Source organism: Heliangelus exortis, chromosome 21 (genome assembly GCF_036169615.1).
Source record: "Heliangelus exortis chromosome 21, bHelExo1.hap1, whole genome shotgun sequence".
Classification (NCBI taxonomy): domain Eukaryota; kingdom Metazoa; phylum Chordata; class Aves; order Apodiformes; family Trochilidae; genus Heliangelus; species Heliangelus exortis.
In genome coordinates, this window is record NC_092442.1 from 5,600,215 (window position 1) to 5,618,645 (window position 18,431).

Below are 18,431 nucleotides of genomic sequence, written 5' to 3' on the forward strand. Positions count from 1 at the left end.
GTGTATGCTTTCCAGTGGCTAATGAATATTTAGGAGGATTTCTTGGAGCTTCCTATTGTTAATATTTCACACATGCTGCATTTTGAAATCGCAAGCTAAGCTTTGAAGCTGAAAAATCACTATTATAATCATCCAATTATTAACCAATTATCACTTGTCTTTTAAACCACGAAGTGACTGGCAGAAAAGTCTGTGATCTTTGACAAGTTGTTCAGTGTTTCTGTACAGTGTTAAAAAAAGTAACTGCATGTTAATTAATGCTTGTACAGTAATGATCTAAGGGCTTCTTCCTTGCCACCTCACTAGAGATGACAACAGCAGTGTCTAAACACACAAGAAAATACTGTATTTAAAATACCCAAATAATTATGGCAGTTCAGTCACACTGCAAAGCAAGTCAGAGTTACTCTTGCCAGTAGCATTTCATCTCTAAACTATCAGGAATGTGTTTGCCTTTTACCATTTTGGGGTATCCTCAGATTACACAGTAATGCTGATTGGTTTGTGCTTTGCTGTTAAACAGGGCAGAAAAGCTCCAGTTGCTCAACCACCGTCCTGTGACAGCAGTTGAAATTCAGTTGGTGAGTAACAATGCTTCTGACTGTTCAGAGCTTAAATGAAAGCAGCTTTAACCTTGAAGATCAGTTGAATAATTACTTTCTCATGGCCAGTGATTGAATGTATCCCTTTATGCACATCTTTACCTTCATGCTTTCAAATCCACCTCTGCTTCCTCTCCTACAGCTCCTTAGAGACTTGCCCATCTTTCTCTCAGACAGATTCCCCACCTCTGTGTGCTCCAGTGTCAGATATTGAAAAATGCCCAGTAATTAAAAAGGTGGTGATTAAAGATTAGTTACAGTAATGTGGGTAAGAATATATTTAACCTGACTCTTTTTGCTACTGCCCTGGAATCAAGTGCTTCACTTTTTGGCAGCTGTGATGACATAGTTGCTTTGATGGCAGGGTTTTGTATAATAATAAAACCTAACATGCTGGAGAGGAGCAAGTAATGACTGATACAGAATTTTGGGCAGTGGTGCAGACTGAGAAATGGGTGTAAACAGACTTTTTGATGGAAAGTAGTCATTGTAAAGCTGTTAAGTATAATTCTGATATAAAGAAGGATTGTCCCTGAATAGAATTAGGTGGTTATATTCTCTGAAGTGTCTCCTTAGGAACAGGAAATCCTGTGGTAATAAAGAGATTATTATAATAAGGATATTCTTTTAATAAAAATCTCTTACATTAAGAACATCTGTTTACAATTTTATCCTAAAACCAAACTATGTAGTAATGGGACCATTTTTTTCTGAAAAACGGGGAAGATTAAAGAGGTACCAGTAAAACTCTTTTTCTTTCCCAGAAAAGGAGCAGACATTACAATGCTGAAGATGTCTCATAAAAAGATGCTTCTAGCTAAGGACTTCACACTGTGTTTTGTGACTGAAGGGATCAGTGTCAGTCATCAGCCAGACCAAGAGCATTAAGGCTTCACAAATTTTGCACAGGAGGTTACTCATCAGTGGTGATGTGGAGCCTGTCTCATACCTTTGTTAGCTTCATGTTCTTAGACACAGATTTGTTGTATTTCCATACAGGCCACATACAGTCTTTTTTCCCCTTTTTCTTCTCTCAGTGCACTGATCTTTTGCTGCTTCATGTGCCTGTGGGTTTGTCTTTTCCCTCCTCCTCTCATTGTCCTCCCTAGTTTCTCATTTTCTTACCTACCAATGAAGTACTGAAAATAGTGTGGCTCCTGTGTCATATTTGAAGTCCAGGAGACAAGTAAAAGAAGTTTGGGGCTATGAGTCAGGTTTCTGTAGAGTGAAATACTTCAGATATTCCAAGGTTTGAACTGCCAAAGTTAGATACAACTCATTGCTGAAACTTGCAAAATACAGATACAAGATTTGAGTCCCATGGCAGCCTATTATTGATATGTAACCATTCTCTTAATGATCAAAAGCAACTTGTAAAAAACTACAATATTCTTACCTTTGAGGAGTAATCTGAATTTGTAGCATCATGGGAGTACTGGGGATGCAGCTTCTTCTGTTCCATTGCCAGTACCCCTCCAATTCTCAAGACAAGCTTCTCCAAAACTAGTATTACAGTAATCTAAGTTGATTGGATCGTTAACACTGTGTTAAATTAAGCTTCCCCAAAATTGCAGTTCATTTACTCTTTCATCAATGCATATCAAAGTCTTTTTGATCTCAATAACCACTAGGAAACTGCAGGCCACTTTTTTTTGTGAAACAGAGAGGCAAGGAGCCATAGCAAGGAAATTATTGTGCTATTCAATTGCTGTCTTGAATAATTTTGGGTTTTGGTGAGGACAGGGGGAAAGAGATTGTAGCAGTGCTGTGTCTTTGAACACACAAAACCTCTGTCCTCTCTGAGCATCTTTGAGTACAAAATATGACAGTGCCATGGAGGCTCCCAGCACTTTCTTCTTTGATGTCAGTAGGGAGAAGATTATCCACACACAGATTCCAGGCAGGGATGCAGGGAAGCCAATTTGCTGCAGCTGGTGGATGAGAGGCAGCCTGCAGGGAAGTCAATACCAGCTCTAAAATTGCCTTGATTCTCCTCTGGTGGAGCTTGTCCCTGCCACTCAAAAGCTTTGAGTCACCTCTGGGGCTGAATCAGAAATAAATGATAATGAAAACTTCTGACCACTTCATATAGTGGAGGCAAATCAATCTTAGTTTTTAGAAAGCTTTAAAGAAGATGCCAGACAAGCCACATGTCTGTCTCCCACTTGTTCAAATAGTTTTGATGTCTCAAAGTTTTACTGGGTGCTGTCTGTCCATGAAATTCAGTCACATTTGCCCAGTGTGACTGGGTAGTTGAATTTATTCCTGCTTGTTGCTTTTTTGCCTTTCCAGCTTTTTGGTTTTTTACTTTCTTGCTACAAAATTCCCTGTCTTTAGTTGAATGCAAACAATAAATCAGTTTTGATAAAAGTGTATTTGTGCTAACAGGCAAATTTATGTTGTGATCTTTTGATCCCAAGTTGTTTTGTAAGACTTTATGCATAAATTGCTGTAATTATTCATATTGGTCTTTTCTGGACTGTGTGCCAAGATTTATTTTCAAACAACAATAGCAACAAAAAGAGCATGAAATTCTAATTCATATCCCACAGGGTAAAACACTATACACATTGCAGCTATCTTGACCTCCTGTTTTAATCTTCAACATATGCTGTTCCTGCCTCAGTCATTCACAAAGGAGGAAAAAAAAAAAAGGCAGTGCTGTTGATCTAACCATGACAGTGGTCCAGATTTACTTAATGCTGAACCATAATGGTTTTGAAGATTAAGCATCATCTTTTCTAGTGAACAAATTGCTCCACATTCTTCTCTCTGAATGGAAGAGTAGATTTTAATTTGGTCCTTTTTAATCCAGAGAGCTTCCTACCTTGTGATATGTGCTTTACATCACCAGCCTGACAGATTGTCTTTTATTGTTGAATAGAAAATAATAATGTAAAGTATTCTTCTGGAAAATGGGGGGTGCTAGAGGATTAAACATTCTATTTTCATTATTTTGCTTCCCATTTTGCATACTTGGCTAATTGTCTCTGAGGGACATTAATCCAATCATTCAGTCTCTTTATTTCTTTTTTTATGTGCTTTTTTCTATTAGCATGTTAGGGCTGAACAATTTCAAATTACTGCTCAGAGGAGGAAATAGCAGTCATTTTCTCATAAAATATGTACCTCCTACACAGAAGATAAATTATGGGCTTGATAGCTTTGGAAGTGTTCAGAAACCCCTATTTCCTTTTTTAAATGTAGTTTACTGATTATTTTTAAAATACAATTCTTATTTTATTATTCACAGAAACAATAACCACTAACCCACAGCTTGATCTGTTCTGTGATGCTGTTTGTTACCCATAAAATATTTACTTATCCTTGAGACAGTTTCTTTGTTCTTTCAAAACTTTTTAGGGCTCTTTAGTGGAGCTTTGTTTATTCTTCAACATTTGCAGGGTCTTGTTGTATCTGAGGAGACTAAATGGGATAAACATTACCACTGAAAGCTTAAAAATCACAGTGAGGATGATAAAGTTTCTTATACTTTGCTTTTACTTTCTGGGTAAGCAGAAAAGATAAGGTATGCTCATAACTAGGGAAAGCATGATCCTAAAACTTCCTTGTTTCACTGAGCAACAAAAATAATTCTAGACAAGTATGCATGTGTGTGTGTCTGTGTTCATATTTTGTGCTTACATGGCTTTGTGACCATATAGGTTTGCACATTTACATTAATCTTAGAAATTTTCTTGATAGTCAGGGTTGCTGTTATTTTCTGGTTTACCTTCTTGACAAATAAAGCCTGTAATTGCTTCAGAAAATTAGTTTCTGCCATGAGAATTTATCAGCAGATTTTAATGTTACTTACTGCTTAATGTAATTCTATTACTACATCCTGATTTGGTAATTATGGTTGTTTTGTTCCTCTGAGAAATTCATACATGTGCTCAATTAAAAAAAAAAAAAAAAGCTACTGTTAAAATGTGCAGCTGGGAAAGGCTGCATGGTGGTAAAATATTCCATATACACATTTGTTTAATAGGCAGAGCTCTGGTTCCCAGTAGCAGTTACATTACTGAGCAAGGCATCTGCCAGTGTTTAACTCTGCAGTTGGTGAGTGATTTGTCTTTTCCTTCTCATGTAGGTTCAGTAAAGGGTGTTGGATGCATTTTTCATTTTGCTGTGCCAGAAAGCCCCTTTGTAGAGGTGCCTGGAGAGGCAGAGCAGAGCTGGCATCCTTTTCTTGACATCTTCTCCATTTAGTAAATGTTTGCCTAATTTTAAGCTCGACATCCAGTTATTAGTTGGACTTTGAGTACCTGAAATTTATGCCAATTAAGTTCCCAAATAAAGTTTTCCTGCTTTCTTCTTTGATTCCTTCTTTGGTTGTCCTGTAGATTGTGGTGTTTAGAGAAAATTCTTACTGTATGAATATACTGCAGTGGGAGTTGTTACTTGTTTGAGTGAAAGAGAAGTTACTACTGGGGCCTGAGTTGATCTGGACCACGTAGTTCATAGAAAATGCATTCTGTGTATGTGCATGAATGGGATTGTTACTCTAACATTTTCTATGAAAACACTGTAGTTATTTTGGGATGGGGTTTACTGCCTTCCTCTTGTGTTCATTCCCAGCAAATCCTTGCTCTCAGCCCTGAGGAGGAGACATGAACATCAGGGTGCTTTGTAGCTAGCATTTGAATTGTGACATTGTCCAGTTCTGTCACTTGCACAAACCCCTGAATATTGAAAATTCACAGTTCAGCAGAGCTTCATTTGATAACAAACACTCTCTACTTTGCATCATCTGTTTGAATAATCTATTCCCATTTGGTGTGTGTGGCACTGCCAACATTAACAACTTATGTCATATGCTTATTAAAAACATTTGCATTTTTGTTTTCCTTAGAATAAACTTTGCATTCCTGACTGCTTATGCTTTGAATCTGTTGCTTGAGCAGTTTCAGCTGATTGCAAGTTAGGAGTTAGCAAGGCTTTCTGATAGATTTTTAAATTTTTAATATATATTGGTAAAATTCTTGCTGGAAAAGAAGGTACTTTTATACAATTTTTTCTTTTTGCCTCCTAGGCTTTTTCTTAAACAATTTTTTCTTCTGAGCATCATAACATTATTTCCTATTATGATCAGTAGCAAAGGTTAATTTTTTAGCTGTGCTTATTCACAGGCTGTAGCTGTGAATCAAAATACTGAACATCTGTTGAATCTAGAATAAGCCTCTGAGTGACCTTCTGTTTCTCTTGGTATCTATTTTCTTTTAGACTGTTTCATTTGGCTCTTATCTACATGCTCACTCTGCTTAATTTTTGAATTTTCCTTTTTGCATGCTGCTTTGCTCTTTCCTAATTTCTCATGTTTTCAGAAGTTGCAGTTCAGGCTGTTTTCCTGAAGAATGAAAAAAAAAATTTTTTTTTATAGCTTGTGCTTTTTGACTCTTTGAATAGTAACACAGCAAGAGTGCTAAAGCATCAGCTTGAATAATAAGCTGCCTGTCCTGCCAAATACAGATTTTTGTCTGTAATAGTTCCTGGTGTGAGAGGTGGCAGTGAGGATGCAGGGCTCAGAGGCACAGAGAGGGAGCACTGGATGAATTTGCTTTGTGGTTTAAGGAATTACCATGGTTTAAGGAATTACCTCTTCCCTCTGGCAGCACTGCGGATCTGTCAGCAGGGAATTTGGAGCTACTTTACCTTCTCCTTAGTTCAGTATCCAGTATCTTTCTTTAAAGATGCTTTTCTCAACAGGCTAGAGAGGCATTGGTTACAGCACCAGAGCATCTGAAACATGAGAGACAATTTTCTTTCATCAGCTTCCCAGCAGTGTTATTTCTTAAACTGCCAGAGCAGTGGCTGCAGCTCATCTGTCAGTGTCCTGAGCTGTATCTGCAGTGTGTCAGTCCTGCAGGTTCTGTGAGCAGCCTGGGCAAATGACACCAGCTTGAGGGATTGTTCCCTGGAGGATTTGGAGCATTACTCACTTGGCACTCAGGGGCAAAGTAAGCAGCAGTGATCACACCCTCACGTAGGTATCCTCTCTCTGCCTTAAATGCACAAGTTCAGAGGGATTGATACTGATCTAGAAATCACTTTCTGTTATCTAAGTTGTTATCCAATCCTGTGTCTAACCCTGGATGCCTGAAGCAAGCACCGAAAGGAGAAAGTGTTCAGAGGAGGAGGGGAAAGGAGGTACAGAGAGGAATGAAATAGGAATGGGGCAGAGGGGCAGACTTCGTGTGATCCAATAAATTAAAGCAGGCAAGGTGCCATTGTCCCAGGGACAGGAAAGCAGTGGGATGGTAATAAGTGCAGGAGACCACAAAGAGATAAATCATTCTGCCTTAAGTGCTATTGCCTGTCCAAGGGACTTGTTCTTTGTATGGTTTCTGCTGCTGTGGGGCTGTAACCTTTCAAGTTCAATGTAGCAGTAGTAACACTTGTACTCCAGTCCAAAAAACCAGGCTGATAATCCACTAAAAAACTTAATAGCATAGGTCATCTGTAGAGTAATGGCTTTGTCAGTGGTTTTGCCAACAAAGAGTGTGTTTACACACTGTAACATACTTTATTGTCTAATGTTGATGCTCCAAGGTATGCTGCTCAAGCTGCTGAGATGATCACTTCTGAAATGCAGCCTAGCAGGCAATTACCTGATACCACTTCAGTAGCTTCAGCAGTTGCTTACACAGAAGGGTAATGTAAGGGGGATTTTTAGTGTATTTTAACTCATAGCACATAGTATAGCAGCTGGCAGGAATGATTGGAGCCAGGGCTGTTTTCAAGCCAGGGTCCTATAGTAGTTTTTTAACTAACTGTAGCTGGAACTCTTTTCTGCAGAGAATTTCATCCTTTTATCAGGATGGTCCCCAGAAACAGTCATTTACAAATGGATATTCACTGTCTGCCTCTTGCTACATGAGTGGATTCTAGTGTGCTCACTTTTCTCTTATCAAGGGTCTGTGGTTAATGGCTGATGAAACATGATCAGATTGTGCAAAGAGGGCTCATAGAACAAGGAAAGGGGAAAAAAAAAGTTAATTGAACATCTGCTTTTTAGAAGGCAAGATGCATGTGAACAGCTGACAATTGATAGCTAGAACTGATTAAACCTGTGTTGGCTTAGAAACATAATTAATATAAATCACCACTCTTCAAAGGACGTTTTAAAGGACTTCATATGAAAAAGAAAATCTCAAACCCCACAATCCTAATTGGTTTCATTTGCATTTGAAGAGTTCATTTGGCTTGCTTTTCCAGTCCTCTGACAAGCTTTTCCTTTTAACAGCTGCCTATAAATTAGGGCAGTTGTTTTTACTGGTGGCAATGATAGAAGAGTTCCCACAGCTCCACAGTGAGAGCAGGTCCCTAATTAATCTTATGGAATTTTATTGTTGATTCACAACAGCACATTTTGTGTTGCTCAGAGCTTTTACATGCCTTTATGTTCAGGAATCTTGTGGTCTAAGTAAATTCCAACAGAGTGTAGCTGCTGTAGGTGGCTTCTTTTATGGCCTAATTACTTATATTCTGGCTGCTGGATTAAGATACCACGGTTCAGGTGTTCACTTCCAGGTTCTCTCCTGTCAGTTCTCACATGGAAGCACAGGAAAACAGTGGAAGGGAAGGTGGCTCTGCATGTGAGCTGACTGAAAAGCCTGGCTCAGGGTACTGGTGTGTAGGTGTAGAGGCTTTAGGAGAAACCAGGGAGGAAAGCCTGTTCATATGTATTCTTGTAAAGAGAGCAGGGTCTCATTAAGCAGTGCCACTTGTGCTTAACAATGGAGCTCTTCTTTCTTTTTTAAAATATTGTAAAAGTTCCTTGTTGTAAAATGCTTTTGTGATGAGCTCAGACTGTGTCCTATGGCCACTGAGAAGAGTATTTCCCAATTAAATCAAGTCCATCTGTCTGGAGCTGAGGGAGGAAGTGTGGATTTAATGATTCCAATAGGTTGTTTTTTGACCTGCAGATGGTAGAAGAAAGCGAGGAGAGGCTGACAGAAGAGCAGATCGAGTCACTCCTCCAGACAGTCACCAGTATCCTGCCAGGGGATCCAGAAGAACAACAGAGAGATTTGGCAATGGCAACTGAAGACAAAAGTGACCAAGTGTAGGAGGCATCTTAGACCACAGCTGGCAACAGTTTCAGCAGAGGAGACTCAGCCAGTATTTTTCTGGTTTTGTTTTTTTTTTTAACTTGATACCAGTTTAATCTTGCATTGGGCATCACTGTAGAATATGTTACAATCTTTTGTATTACTTAGAGGTGATGAGGGAACTGATTGTTTAGAAGAAAGCATGGAAAAGGACACTATTGTTTTGGCATTTTGTTATAAACAGGGATGGTAGTAACTGAGTTTGGAATGTAGCAGTCTGAGAAATTATGGGGCACAGAATCTGAAGCTTTTGTATTTTTTCCATTTCCCACATAACAGCTGTACATTTGAATAGGCTTATATACAGCTGGCAATGTTTTAATTATCACAGTGGTACTATAATTATAATTGCTTTCATATGCTTTTGAATTACCCAACTGGTTTTCAGAACACAGTCTACAACACAAAATCAGCTTCTGGAGCTGCCTGTTTGGAGGGACCAGGACACAGAGTAATGCACAAGAGCTGCTTGGTGTCTGGCCAGAGAATTTCAAGTAGGCTGTTGGCATCTTGGAAGTGAGAGGATGTGTTGGTAGGGTAAGTGTTCTCAGGGATGTCTGATAAGTCCATACTTGATAAAAGGTCCACAACATCAGCTGAATCAACACACATTGCCATGGAAATCAGCTGAGTCAGTTCACAGGAGCTGAGGCTCTGGACTTGAATGTTAAGGCTCTTAGTAGTACAAACAGAAGAACATTTAGGTGTGAGGTGTATATTTTGTTCCAATATTTATATAGAGACAAACTGCAGTGCTGTGAATATGCTGCTGACCACAGGATAAATGAATGAGTCAGCACTGAAGTCCTGGTTTAGAAAAATGAGAACCTGGCTTGGTTGAAGCAGAATTTGTTGTGTACTGAGCTTTTGTCTGATTAACTATTTCAGGATCAATATGAAAGCATTACTGAGTGTGATAAATCTTTTGTGTATGTCTACATACATATGCACACAATGTAATGAGTTACACATGGCATTATTTTGTATTATGACTGCAGACCAGGCTTCTATAATTTTTATACTATACTGGTAATTGAAATAAAATTTTAAGTACATCCTGGGAATTTTGTGGCTTATGGAAAAGATGTAAGACCTCGAATCAAAATATATTTTACTTCCCACCCTTCTGTAATGCTTTTATTTTTTGATTTTATGCAAAGAACTTTTGCATTCTGAGTTTTGTGCCATTTGTGAAGGGATTGATAACTTCCAGTGTCTGAGGGATTTATGATATTCATGTCTGTGGTATTTTAAGCTTCTTTCATGTTTGGAAGTAAGGGAGATTATTGGAAAATATTTGTTACCTCTTAAACATAATACATTCCAAGGCTGAAGTCTAAAACTATGTTTTAAGTGGGTAAGTATAGTATTAGAGGGGAAAAGTCCACAGTGGGTTTTGTGATGCATCAATATATATTTTCTCTTGAAATGGGCAACAAACAAAAGAGGTGGGTAGAACGTATCACAGAATGATGTGAAATTAATTTTAAAATCAGCATTTTTACTCTTAGCAGTCACTGGTGTTGTTTGACATTCTGTGGCCTTGGCCTGCAAGTGTTTACATTTCCAGCTATCTTTTTCTAAAATTAAGCTATTGAAGCATGTTCTAAACTTAGGAAAAGCAGATGGAAGCAGATTGCAAGTATCTTCAGGCAGCAAGAATATTTTAAAAGGATCTCTGAAGCTGGATGTTCCATCTTGGGCGTTGCTGATTTGATACCAGAATGGATCCTTGCCAGCATCCACGTTGTCATCTGCTGTGTGAGTACTGTACAAGAAACAAGAACCCATCCACTTGCTATTGCATTTAACCTTTTTATTGAAATAATTTCCAGATGCAGATGTGTATTAAACTTGTGCAAATGCATGGATATTTCAGTTGATCTCAATTAAGATATGTAAACTACAATTTCCCTAAAATACTGAGTATTGGGTTACTGAGTAAGGGATCTTGGATCTCAACATCTGCATTACATCAAGAAATATTTTTTAAATCTGTCTGTGCTCCCTGGCTTTATTTGCACAGGTGAGGGATTGCTCTGGCCCTGGGAGCAGGGTTCACATTGTGTTGCTCTCTCTCAGGTGTGTTCTTTGAAAACCTGAGACTCAAATTATTTATGGAAAGCAAATGCCATCTTGCTTGTGTGATACTGTTTTTCCAGTGTCCTTTGTCTGACATAAAATATCTGCCTGCCTCCCAAGGCTGCTTTTTGTTTTCTAAACTAATCAGTTATTTAACACAATCAATGTATTCTGCTTGGTGTTTTGAAGGAGGCAAGAGGGCCCTCTGATGCCTCATGGGTACAAGAATAATTACATGCATATTGCACACTTAAAAGCTCAGAAATTTGGGAAGAAAAGGGCAGAGTACTTGTCAGTTTCTGAATATTTATGACATGCATATTATTTTTAGCTTTCTCATTTCCTACGTGTTGCTCACTTTTATTCTGTTTCATGCATTTGGATCTTTGCAAATTGACAACTCTGGTTGTTGCATCTCTTGTGCTCTCAGCTCTGCTCTGGGAGAAAGGGGGAATCAGCTGCCAGGATTTACCTGAGGTTTCAAGCTGTTTTCTGAGGTGTTGTGGCTTCTCCTTTCATCAATTCAAGCCCAAGAAGAACAGCTCTCCTTAGGACTGTGTGGCAGACCTTGCTGGAGAAGTTTTGTTAACAAGAGGCTTCATTTTTGAGGCAGAGAGGCAATAGGTATGTTGGAAACACAGACATGGACAGGGAGTTTTTTAGAAGGTACAGGGACTCCCCACCCTGAGCTGAGCAGCTTTGGTGGTGGTCAGACTGTGGCAGGGCTCCTGATACTGGGCTGTGGGATTGGGACCCCTGTTCCTGGGTGGGATCCTGTAAAAAGGGAGGAGGTCTGGATCAAGGCAGGCAGGGAACTCTTTGTCCTTGGCATGTTAAAACTCTTCAAAATATTTCAACAGCAGCTTGGATGACTCCAGTCCCTCCCCAGATGAGCCCAGGGACTTCTCTAAAGAAGCCCAAAGCACCCTGTAAAACCACAAGCCGTGTTTTTGTGGGTTTTTTTTTTTTTTTTGGTTAAATGCAAACCTGTTGCCCGATTGCTGATGGTGCTGTGGGTAGGGTTTTATGTGAGGGTTAGGGCTAGCAAAAGTTTTCAGTGGTCACTCTTTGCATTTTTTTGCTAGTCCTGTTCTTTAGGAGTTTTGGAGCCATATTGAGCAGCAGTGGGAGAGTGGCCACCGAGGGGTGGTATATTCAAGGTTTTTGGTTAAACGCCAACTTGTAGCCTGAGTGTTGGTGGTGCTGTGGGTAGGGTTCTATGTGAGGGTTAGGGCCAGCAAAAGCTTTCAGAGGTCACTCTTTGCACTTTTTTGCCAGTCCCAATCGTTTAGCCTTTCTAGAGAGAGGAAGGTCATGTTACTGCCCTTTCCAAGCAATTGCTCTGGAGGCATAGTTTGGGATCCAGCCAGTGTCCTGGAGGGAGTTTATGGCAGTGTTGTTTTGGTTGGAGCTGCTGAAGACGTTGACAGAGAAAATATTTTCTGTTCCCACAGAAATAAATCCTGTTGCAAAGTTCTTGTCGAGCAAAATCTAATTCTTGTGCTGAAAAAATCAGAGCTCCACAATTAAAATGCAGCAAGCACTTTGGAAGAATTTGTTAAGCCCCAAGAAAATTTGCTTGCCATCAGCAAGAGTCTTCCCTGCACATTACATTAATTTCCTTCTGCATTAAGGTTCTTTATTAGAATAACTGTAGTACTTATAAAAAGAGCTACCCGAAGTAGCTGTGATGCTGTTAATCTTTATATCTGTCCTGTGAACCAGCCAAATGGGGTTAAGGAACCTCTGAAAAGAGAAGGGAAAGCCAAAAAATGCTTGGGAAGGGCTTGATGCAAATAGCCAAGCTGAACAGGGAGCTGCAGGAGGGCTGGGGATGCTGCACCAGCAGATGGTCCCAGCAGGGCTGAGAGCCCAGGGGGCTGTGAATGTGCTGACTGGTACATGGGGGAGCAAAAAGCACCCTCCAGGTGGCTCTCACCAGCATCTCTGCCACATCCAGCCCTGGGAAATGCTTCACAGGAGCACTGGAGACTGCCAGTACCAAGGTTCTCTTTTGGGGATCACTTTTTCCCACAGGCAGACCTGCTCTAGGGGCTTTTTCATGTGGCCACCTGCAGGGTGGTGCTAATGGGGCATTTTTATTCAGCCACCCAGGTCCTTCACCTTACAGGTTTTGCAGAACTGATGGATATTCTGGTTTGGTTTAACCTTTTTCTGGTCCTGGGCAGTGCCTGGACACAGCATGGGGGTGGTGGTGGCACTGGTGTCTTCATGGTGTCACCATGTGCCAAGCTCAAGGGCTCTCTGTGCCACTGTGGGTTAAACCCTTTGTTTGTGCATCCCACCCATCATCCTTCTTCTGATGGGCAGCTTCACCACCCAACCTGCTGCATGCAATTACTGCTCAGAGCCCTGCAGAGATGGGACAGAAGAGCTGGCAGGAATCACTCAGCCCTTTTCTTTTATGGGGCCAGGCAGAGACTTCATTGTTCATTTAAAAACACAAAAGACCAAACCCAGCTGTTTTGCAGTGTCCTCCTCCCCAAAATCTCCCTGCTGGTGGTGCCTCTGGGGACAGACAGAAAGTGTGGTCACGGGAGCCCCATCCCCTCCACACTAAGGCTGGGGTGCAGGAGCCAGCTGTCCCCTGAACAGGCAGTGCCTCCATCAACCCAACCTGTTGCCCCAGGGATGGGCAGTGAGGTCTGCAAAGCCTTGAGGACAGAGACAGAGATGTTAAGACCAAAATTAAATCCCCTCCCCTGGCAATGAGCTGTACTCTGGCCCAGGAGCCCCCTGCCAGCCCTGGGGCTCCTGCAGGATAAACCTCCCCTTCACCCCAGGTGCTCACCCTTGGGTGTTCTGCACCCAGATCCTGGCCCCTGTTTCTAACCTGCCCCTGGGGCTCTGCAGTCCTGGGGTGTTAGTTTGGGGGAGCAAATCCCTTTTGTTAAAGACCAGGTGCTGTCCAGAAAAAAAAAATCTAGAAAGAGAAGTCTGAGATGTTGAAATTACCCAGCTCATCAGAGTGTGGGGGAAAGTGTGCTCCCCCAGCTCTTCCCACACTTTATATAGGCATTTATTTATACAGGTAGTGCAAGTTAACCCCTGGAGACACGTTGCAGGCTTTAAGAAGCAGCACTCTGTTGGACTAGAGAGATTTTTGCCAAGTTTAAAAGGAATTTCAAGGTGACTTCTCCCCGTGATGCTGATCAAGGAGGGAGGGCATCGGCCAGAATGAACCTGAGGCCTTTTATCAGTAGCTGCTGGTCAAGCATCTGCTCTCAAACTGGGCTGAAAGGGCTCATCACCCTATTCAGATTGCTGGGTTTTGTCAATTAGATGTGTCCAGTTGCTTAACAGAACAGCAATATATAGTGACCCCTGAAATGCTGTGGGTGGACAGAGAGCAGGTGGGAAGTGGAGGAAACGTGCAGGACAAGCACCTGGATCCCTCTGCAAGTGGCATCCTAGTCCCCATCCTGTTATACTGGGGTGTTCCTTGTCCCATGGGAAGAGTGGTTGGGACCACCAAAATGGGACTCACTGAGCAAATTTATGTGCAATTTTTTTTTTTTCCTCCCTTTGCATTGTTCACCAGTTTCCTTAGCAAACACCATGGCAAGACATCACTAAAGGCTTCCTCAAGATGCAGCAGCCAGGGGGTGGCGCTGAGAGGAGGAAAAGGAAACGCCAAAAACTCCCACTCAACCTAATGGGACCCAGCTGCCTCCTCCCTGCAGGTTTGCTCCTTCATTGCCCCACAGAGCCCATCATCAAGACCCCCAAAATGCTGCTCCTGCCCACACTGCAGTCTCCGTGGATGGGCTGGGGCTGGAAACTGGATGCTTCAGGCCAACTGAAACATTTTCCCTTTTCCTGTGCAGTGTCCTGCTCCCAGGAATGGGCTCAGTGGAAAGTTGCCTCTTTCCCAGCTTTGGGAGGCTGCAGCGAGTGGGACAAGACCATGTGCCCCCACCTCAGGTGAGACTGGGATGGTGGCTCCAAAGCTGCAGGTGTTATTTTGGGAACAACCCTAAAATGCTCCTAATGCTCCAAAAACCTGGTGGGAGCAGATGTGTAACTCATCCCTGCCTGGTGCTGGGGCTGTCCCATCCATGTTGGGTGCCCATAGGGGGATCATTTCTGTCCCATCTTGGAAACCACCAGGTTTGGTGGGATGAGATGGGCTGAGCAGCACATGGATGTGTTACTGTGCTGAAGTAGAATCACTCCTGCTTGGGCTTGATGTGCTCTGCCCAGGGCAGGTTTTGCTCTGTGGATGTGGGTGCAGAAGCAGAGGTTGCTTGGATGGGAGTTCTGTGCATGTAAGGTTGAGGAATTCCTGTTTTCTTACGGATTTTCATTTTGTATGGATACTGGGAGTGGCTCAGAAGGTGAATCCAGCCCTGAACTGCTTCTGGAGCCCCAACCCTGTTGCTGTGGGGGAAGAATTCCCCTGGGCAAGGACCACAGGTGGCATCAGCCACGTTTGGGGCAGGTTCTGCACTAACCTTGGCTTCTGTCCCAGGTAATGGCACTGCCTGCAGCCTCTGCTGCATTCATCAGGGCAACAGAGGGTGAGGTCCCACCATGGCTCCAGCTCATCTCTAGTGCCCAGTGCATCAAGGAAGCCTGCAGTTCACCCCCAGACCAGTGATGGACTCTACAAACACTGCTTCTTCATGGTTTAACCTCCAAATTATAGCTCGTTCCTCTTCGGACTCTGAGGTTAGAGCTTTTCCCAACCTTTTTTCCCAGCCTTTCTGCATCTCTGGGAGCAGGAGACTTCCTACCAGTGCCAGCTGAGCTGGTTGTATCAGCCCAGGAGTGGGGGCTCTGAGGAAAACCAGAAATATTGGGAGACTGGTGATGAAGCTGAGAGCTGGCAGGAGAGGAGGGAGGGACAGGGGAGGGTTCTGCATTTTTTTGCTGGGGCCTCAGCAGAGCCCAATAGTTAATCATTAAAATATGCTTATATGTAACTAATCTCTGCAGGACAATGAGCTGAGAAATTATTTAATGCAATTTAAATGGGTCATAGTAGTCACCAGAATAAGTGTGCCTGGAGCCAATGGCAGCTATTGGGCTCCTATAAAAGAGGGTGGGGAAGAAATAACAGCTGGTGGGAAAAGCCACCAGCTTTTTCATCACTGAATCCTTGATGCACATCCTGAGCCACCCCTCAACATGCTGAGATCCTCCCAGTCTGCCTGAAATTGGGCTGCAGCTCCAGGCTGAGCCCTTTAGGTCCTGGTGATCCCTTCAGCTGTCTGTGGCTGCAGTGGGAAGGTCGTGGTCTGCCTGGAGCCAGCCCTCACTGCCCCTCAGCATTGCTGTTGGGGACCAGAATCTCCTATCTAAGTCTCAAAAGGTGAAATTCAGCAGTGCTGTGAGTTGGGGGTTGTGTCACTTGGATCAGGGGTGAGCTGGATGCTCTCCCACAAGGAGGGTTGGAGCTGGGGCAGTGGCTTTGGTGAAAGCCCATTGGGGCTTGCAGTTTTGGAGATGCAATGGTGGTAGCAGTGTTACCACAGCATCCTCCTGTGGGGGACATGCACTGCTGAGTGGGTGCTGCTGCCAGGGTTTTGCAGCAGCCCTGTAGGAGGAAAAATGAATGGCAATGGATTTTAGTGGACTTCAGTTGGCCTGTGAGAGGGGTTCTATCTGCTGGGTGCTTTGTGAGCTGACCTCAACAGCTGTTTCAAGTCCTGTTCTCCTGTGAGCTCAGTGCTTGGCTCCCAGCCTCCCCTCTGGCATGTCTCAGCTTTATCCCTGTTGCTCTTTGCATCCCTGTGGGAATGATGCACCAGGCACTGCTGGTGAGGGCAGCTGAGACCCTCCAGCATAGCACTGACCACTGCTGGGGGGAAGAACAGATCTGCTGGAGGGAGAAGTGACACCAAGCTTCCTGCCAGCCTTGTGCCTGCCTTAAAATACTCCAAAGAGATGTTAAGTGCAGTTATATATAGCTCCAGGCTACAGACATTTACTCCTGCCCTTGCTGCCAATCCTTAGATAAAGTATAAATCCAAGATCTCCAGGCACTAGTTTTCATCCTGCTGCTTCTTCTCCAGTCTTTTAGCTGAATAAGTATTTCATCTGCCTCTTCATGTGACTTTTCTATCTTTTGTCCAATTCTGAGTCCTACCAGTTGATTTATACCAAACTCCACATAACATGAAATCAACTTTCAGCTCCCTTTCCCCTGCTTGCAAATAAGCAAATGGGTCCAAGGACTTTCGGAGGTAATCATCTCTGTGCCAGCCAGCTGCTCTCTGATCCAGAAAATAAAGAGCACAGCCTGTTTCCTGTTAAATTCTGCTGGTCGCATTGATTTACATTGTTTGTCTCATGTTTTATGGCTTCCAAGCTGATGTTGCATTAAGCTGGCTGGAGTTTAGGCAAGAAATCAAATGCAGGCACTGGCAGGCGTCCCCAGATGCGTTCATGAGGGTTGATTGCATAGTCACATTGTTTTAGTCACTGGAGGAGAAGCAGCAGCTCTGCCTCACTCGTGTCCTGGCCTCTTTGCATCGATGCTGTGCTGGCAAAAATGCATTTTCAGAGGATTTTGGAAATTCAGATTGTGGGGCAATGCAGAGGGGCTGCATCCCCCTGCACCATGGCTGAACAGTGCTCCGGCTGCCAGAGCAGTGGTTTGGTGGTGATGGGACATCTCCTGTCTTTATCTTGACCTGTAAGCTTTTATTTTAATCTTATATTCTTCCTTATCTTGTTGAGGAGGGCAGTGAGAGAGCCAAGGCTACCCCACCAAAACTGTGGTTTGGGCAGAAATTGATATCTATTTATATGGGTGTGTGGTTGTATGCATATAGAACCATAGAAAATCTCCAGTTGGGGCTCATAAAGTACCATTGAGCCCAACTCCCTGCCCCTCACAGGACTACCTAGAACTAAACCATATGGCTAAGTGCATTGTCCAGGTGCTCCTTGAACTCCTTTAACTCCAAGAGGCTTGGTGTCATCACTGTTCCCCTGGGGAGCCCGTTCCAATGTGTGTTTAATATATAAATACAATTTTAGGCAAAGCAGGATGAGTTTCTCATGTCCTTGGTGACGTTGCAGATCTGGGGTCCAAGTGGTTTGCTACCATTGCCCTTGCTGGCTCTCAGCACGTTTGTGCAGGGAGCTGTGGATGTGTTCACAAAAAACAAAGCAAAATAAACCAACTGCTTTCCATCCACCTCGGGTTAGTCAGAGGCTGTCAGCAGAGCAGGGCAGGGATTTCTGCCCAAAGGAACCCAAAGTATTTGGAACCAAAAGCCCTGACCTAAGGGCAAAAACTTCTCGCTGGCCACACGAGTGAAGCAAGTTTCTTATTTCATTGTGCAAACATCAGCAGCACCTTGGCTGGGGAGTTCTGCCCTTTCTTCTCCATTTCTGGCAGAGAAAGTCTCATTTTTCCTTAGGAAAATAAGAAATGGGCTGTTACTCTAGGACTGAATGCAGAACATGCAGAAGTTAGTATGAGGGAAGACACCTACAGGATCCAGTAGGTTCCCATGGCCATATGTTGAAAGGCATTTGGCATTAACTGGAAATTGTCTATTTTGAGCCTGTATTCAGAAATAGTGGAGAAGCTGTGTGGGGAGTGCTGGGTGTAGGATGGGCTGAGCCAGTCCTGACTTTGCCATTTCTGTTCCCCCTC

At 42.9% G+C, this 18,431-nt stretch overlaps 2 protein-coding genes across 7 annotated transcripts in view; both read left to right on the forward strand.

Annotated features, from left to right (window-relative positions):
* Nucleotides 1-9,843, forward strand: part of CRCP (CGRP receptor component) — a 30,317-nt gene extending 20,474 nt beyond the window's left edge. For 3 of the 4 annotated variants that reach the window (XM_071764806.1, XM_071764808.1, XM_071764805.1), the window contains exons 5-6: nucleotides 524-581; nucleotides 8,531-9,780. In XM_071764806.1, the coding sequence (XP_071620907.1) occupies nucleotides 524-581; nucleotides 8,531-8,674 (202 nt within the window). In that variant the 3' untranslated portion in view covers nucleotides 8,675-9,780. Of the gene's footprint in view, nucleotides 1-523; nucleotides 582-8,530 lie in introns of all 4 variants that reach the window. The other variant, XM_071764807.1, reaches the window with a different exon arrangement.
* A 127-nt stretch (nucleotides 9,844-9,970) lies between these two features.
* The window catches only part of TPST1 (tyrosylprotein sulfotransferase 1), a 38,436-nt gene continuing 29,975 nt past the window's right edge, over nucleotides 9,971-18,431 (forward strand). Inside the window, exons 1-3 of one of the 3 annotated variants that reach the window (XM_071764798.1) lie at nucleotides 9,971-10,477; nucleotides 14,647-14,743; nucleotides 15,291-15,490. The gene's annotated coding sequence lies outside the window, so the exon portion shown is untranslated. Of the gene's footprint in view, nucleotides 10,478-14,646; nucleotides 15,491-18,431 lie in introns of all 3 variants that reach the window. The other 2 variants (XM_071764800.1, XM_071764802.1) reach the window with 2 other exon arrangements.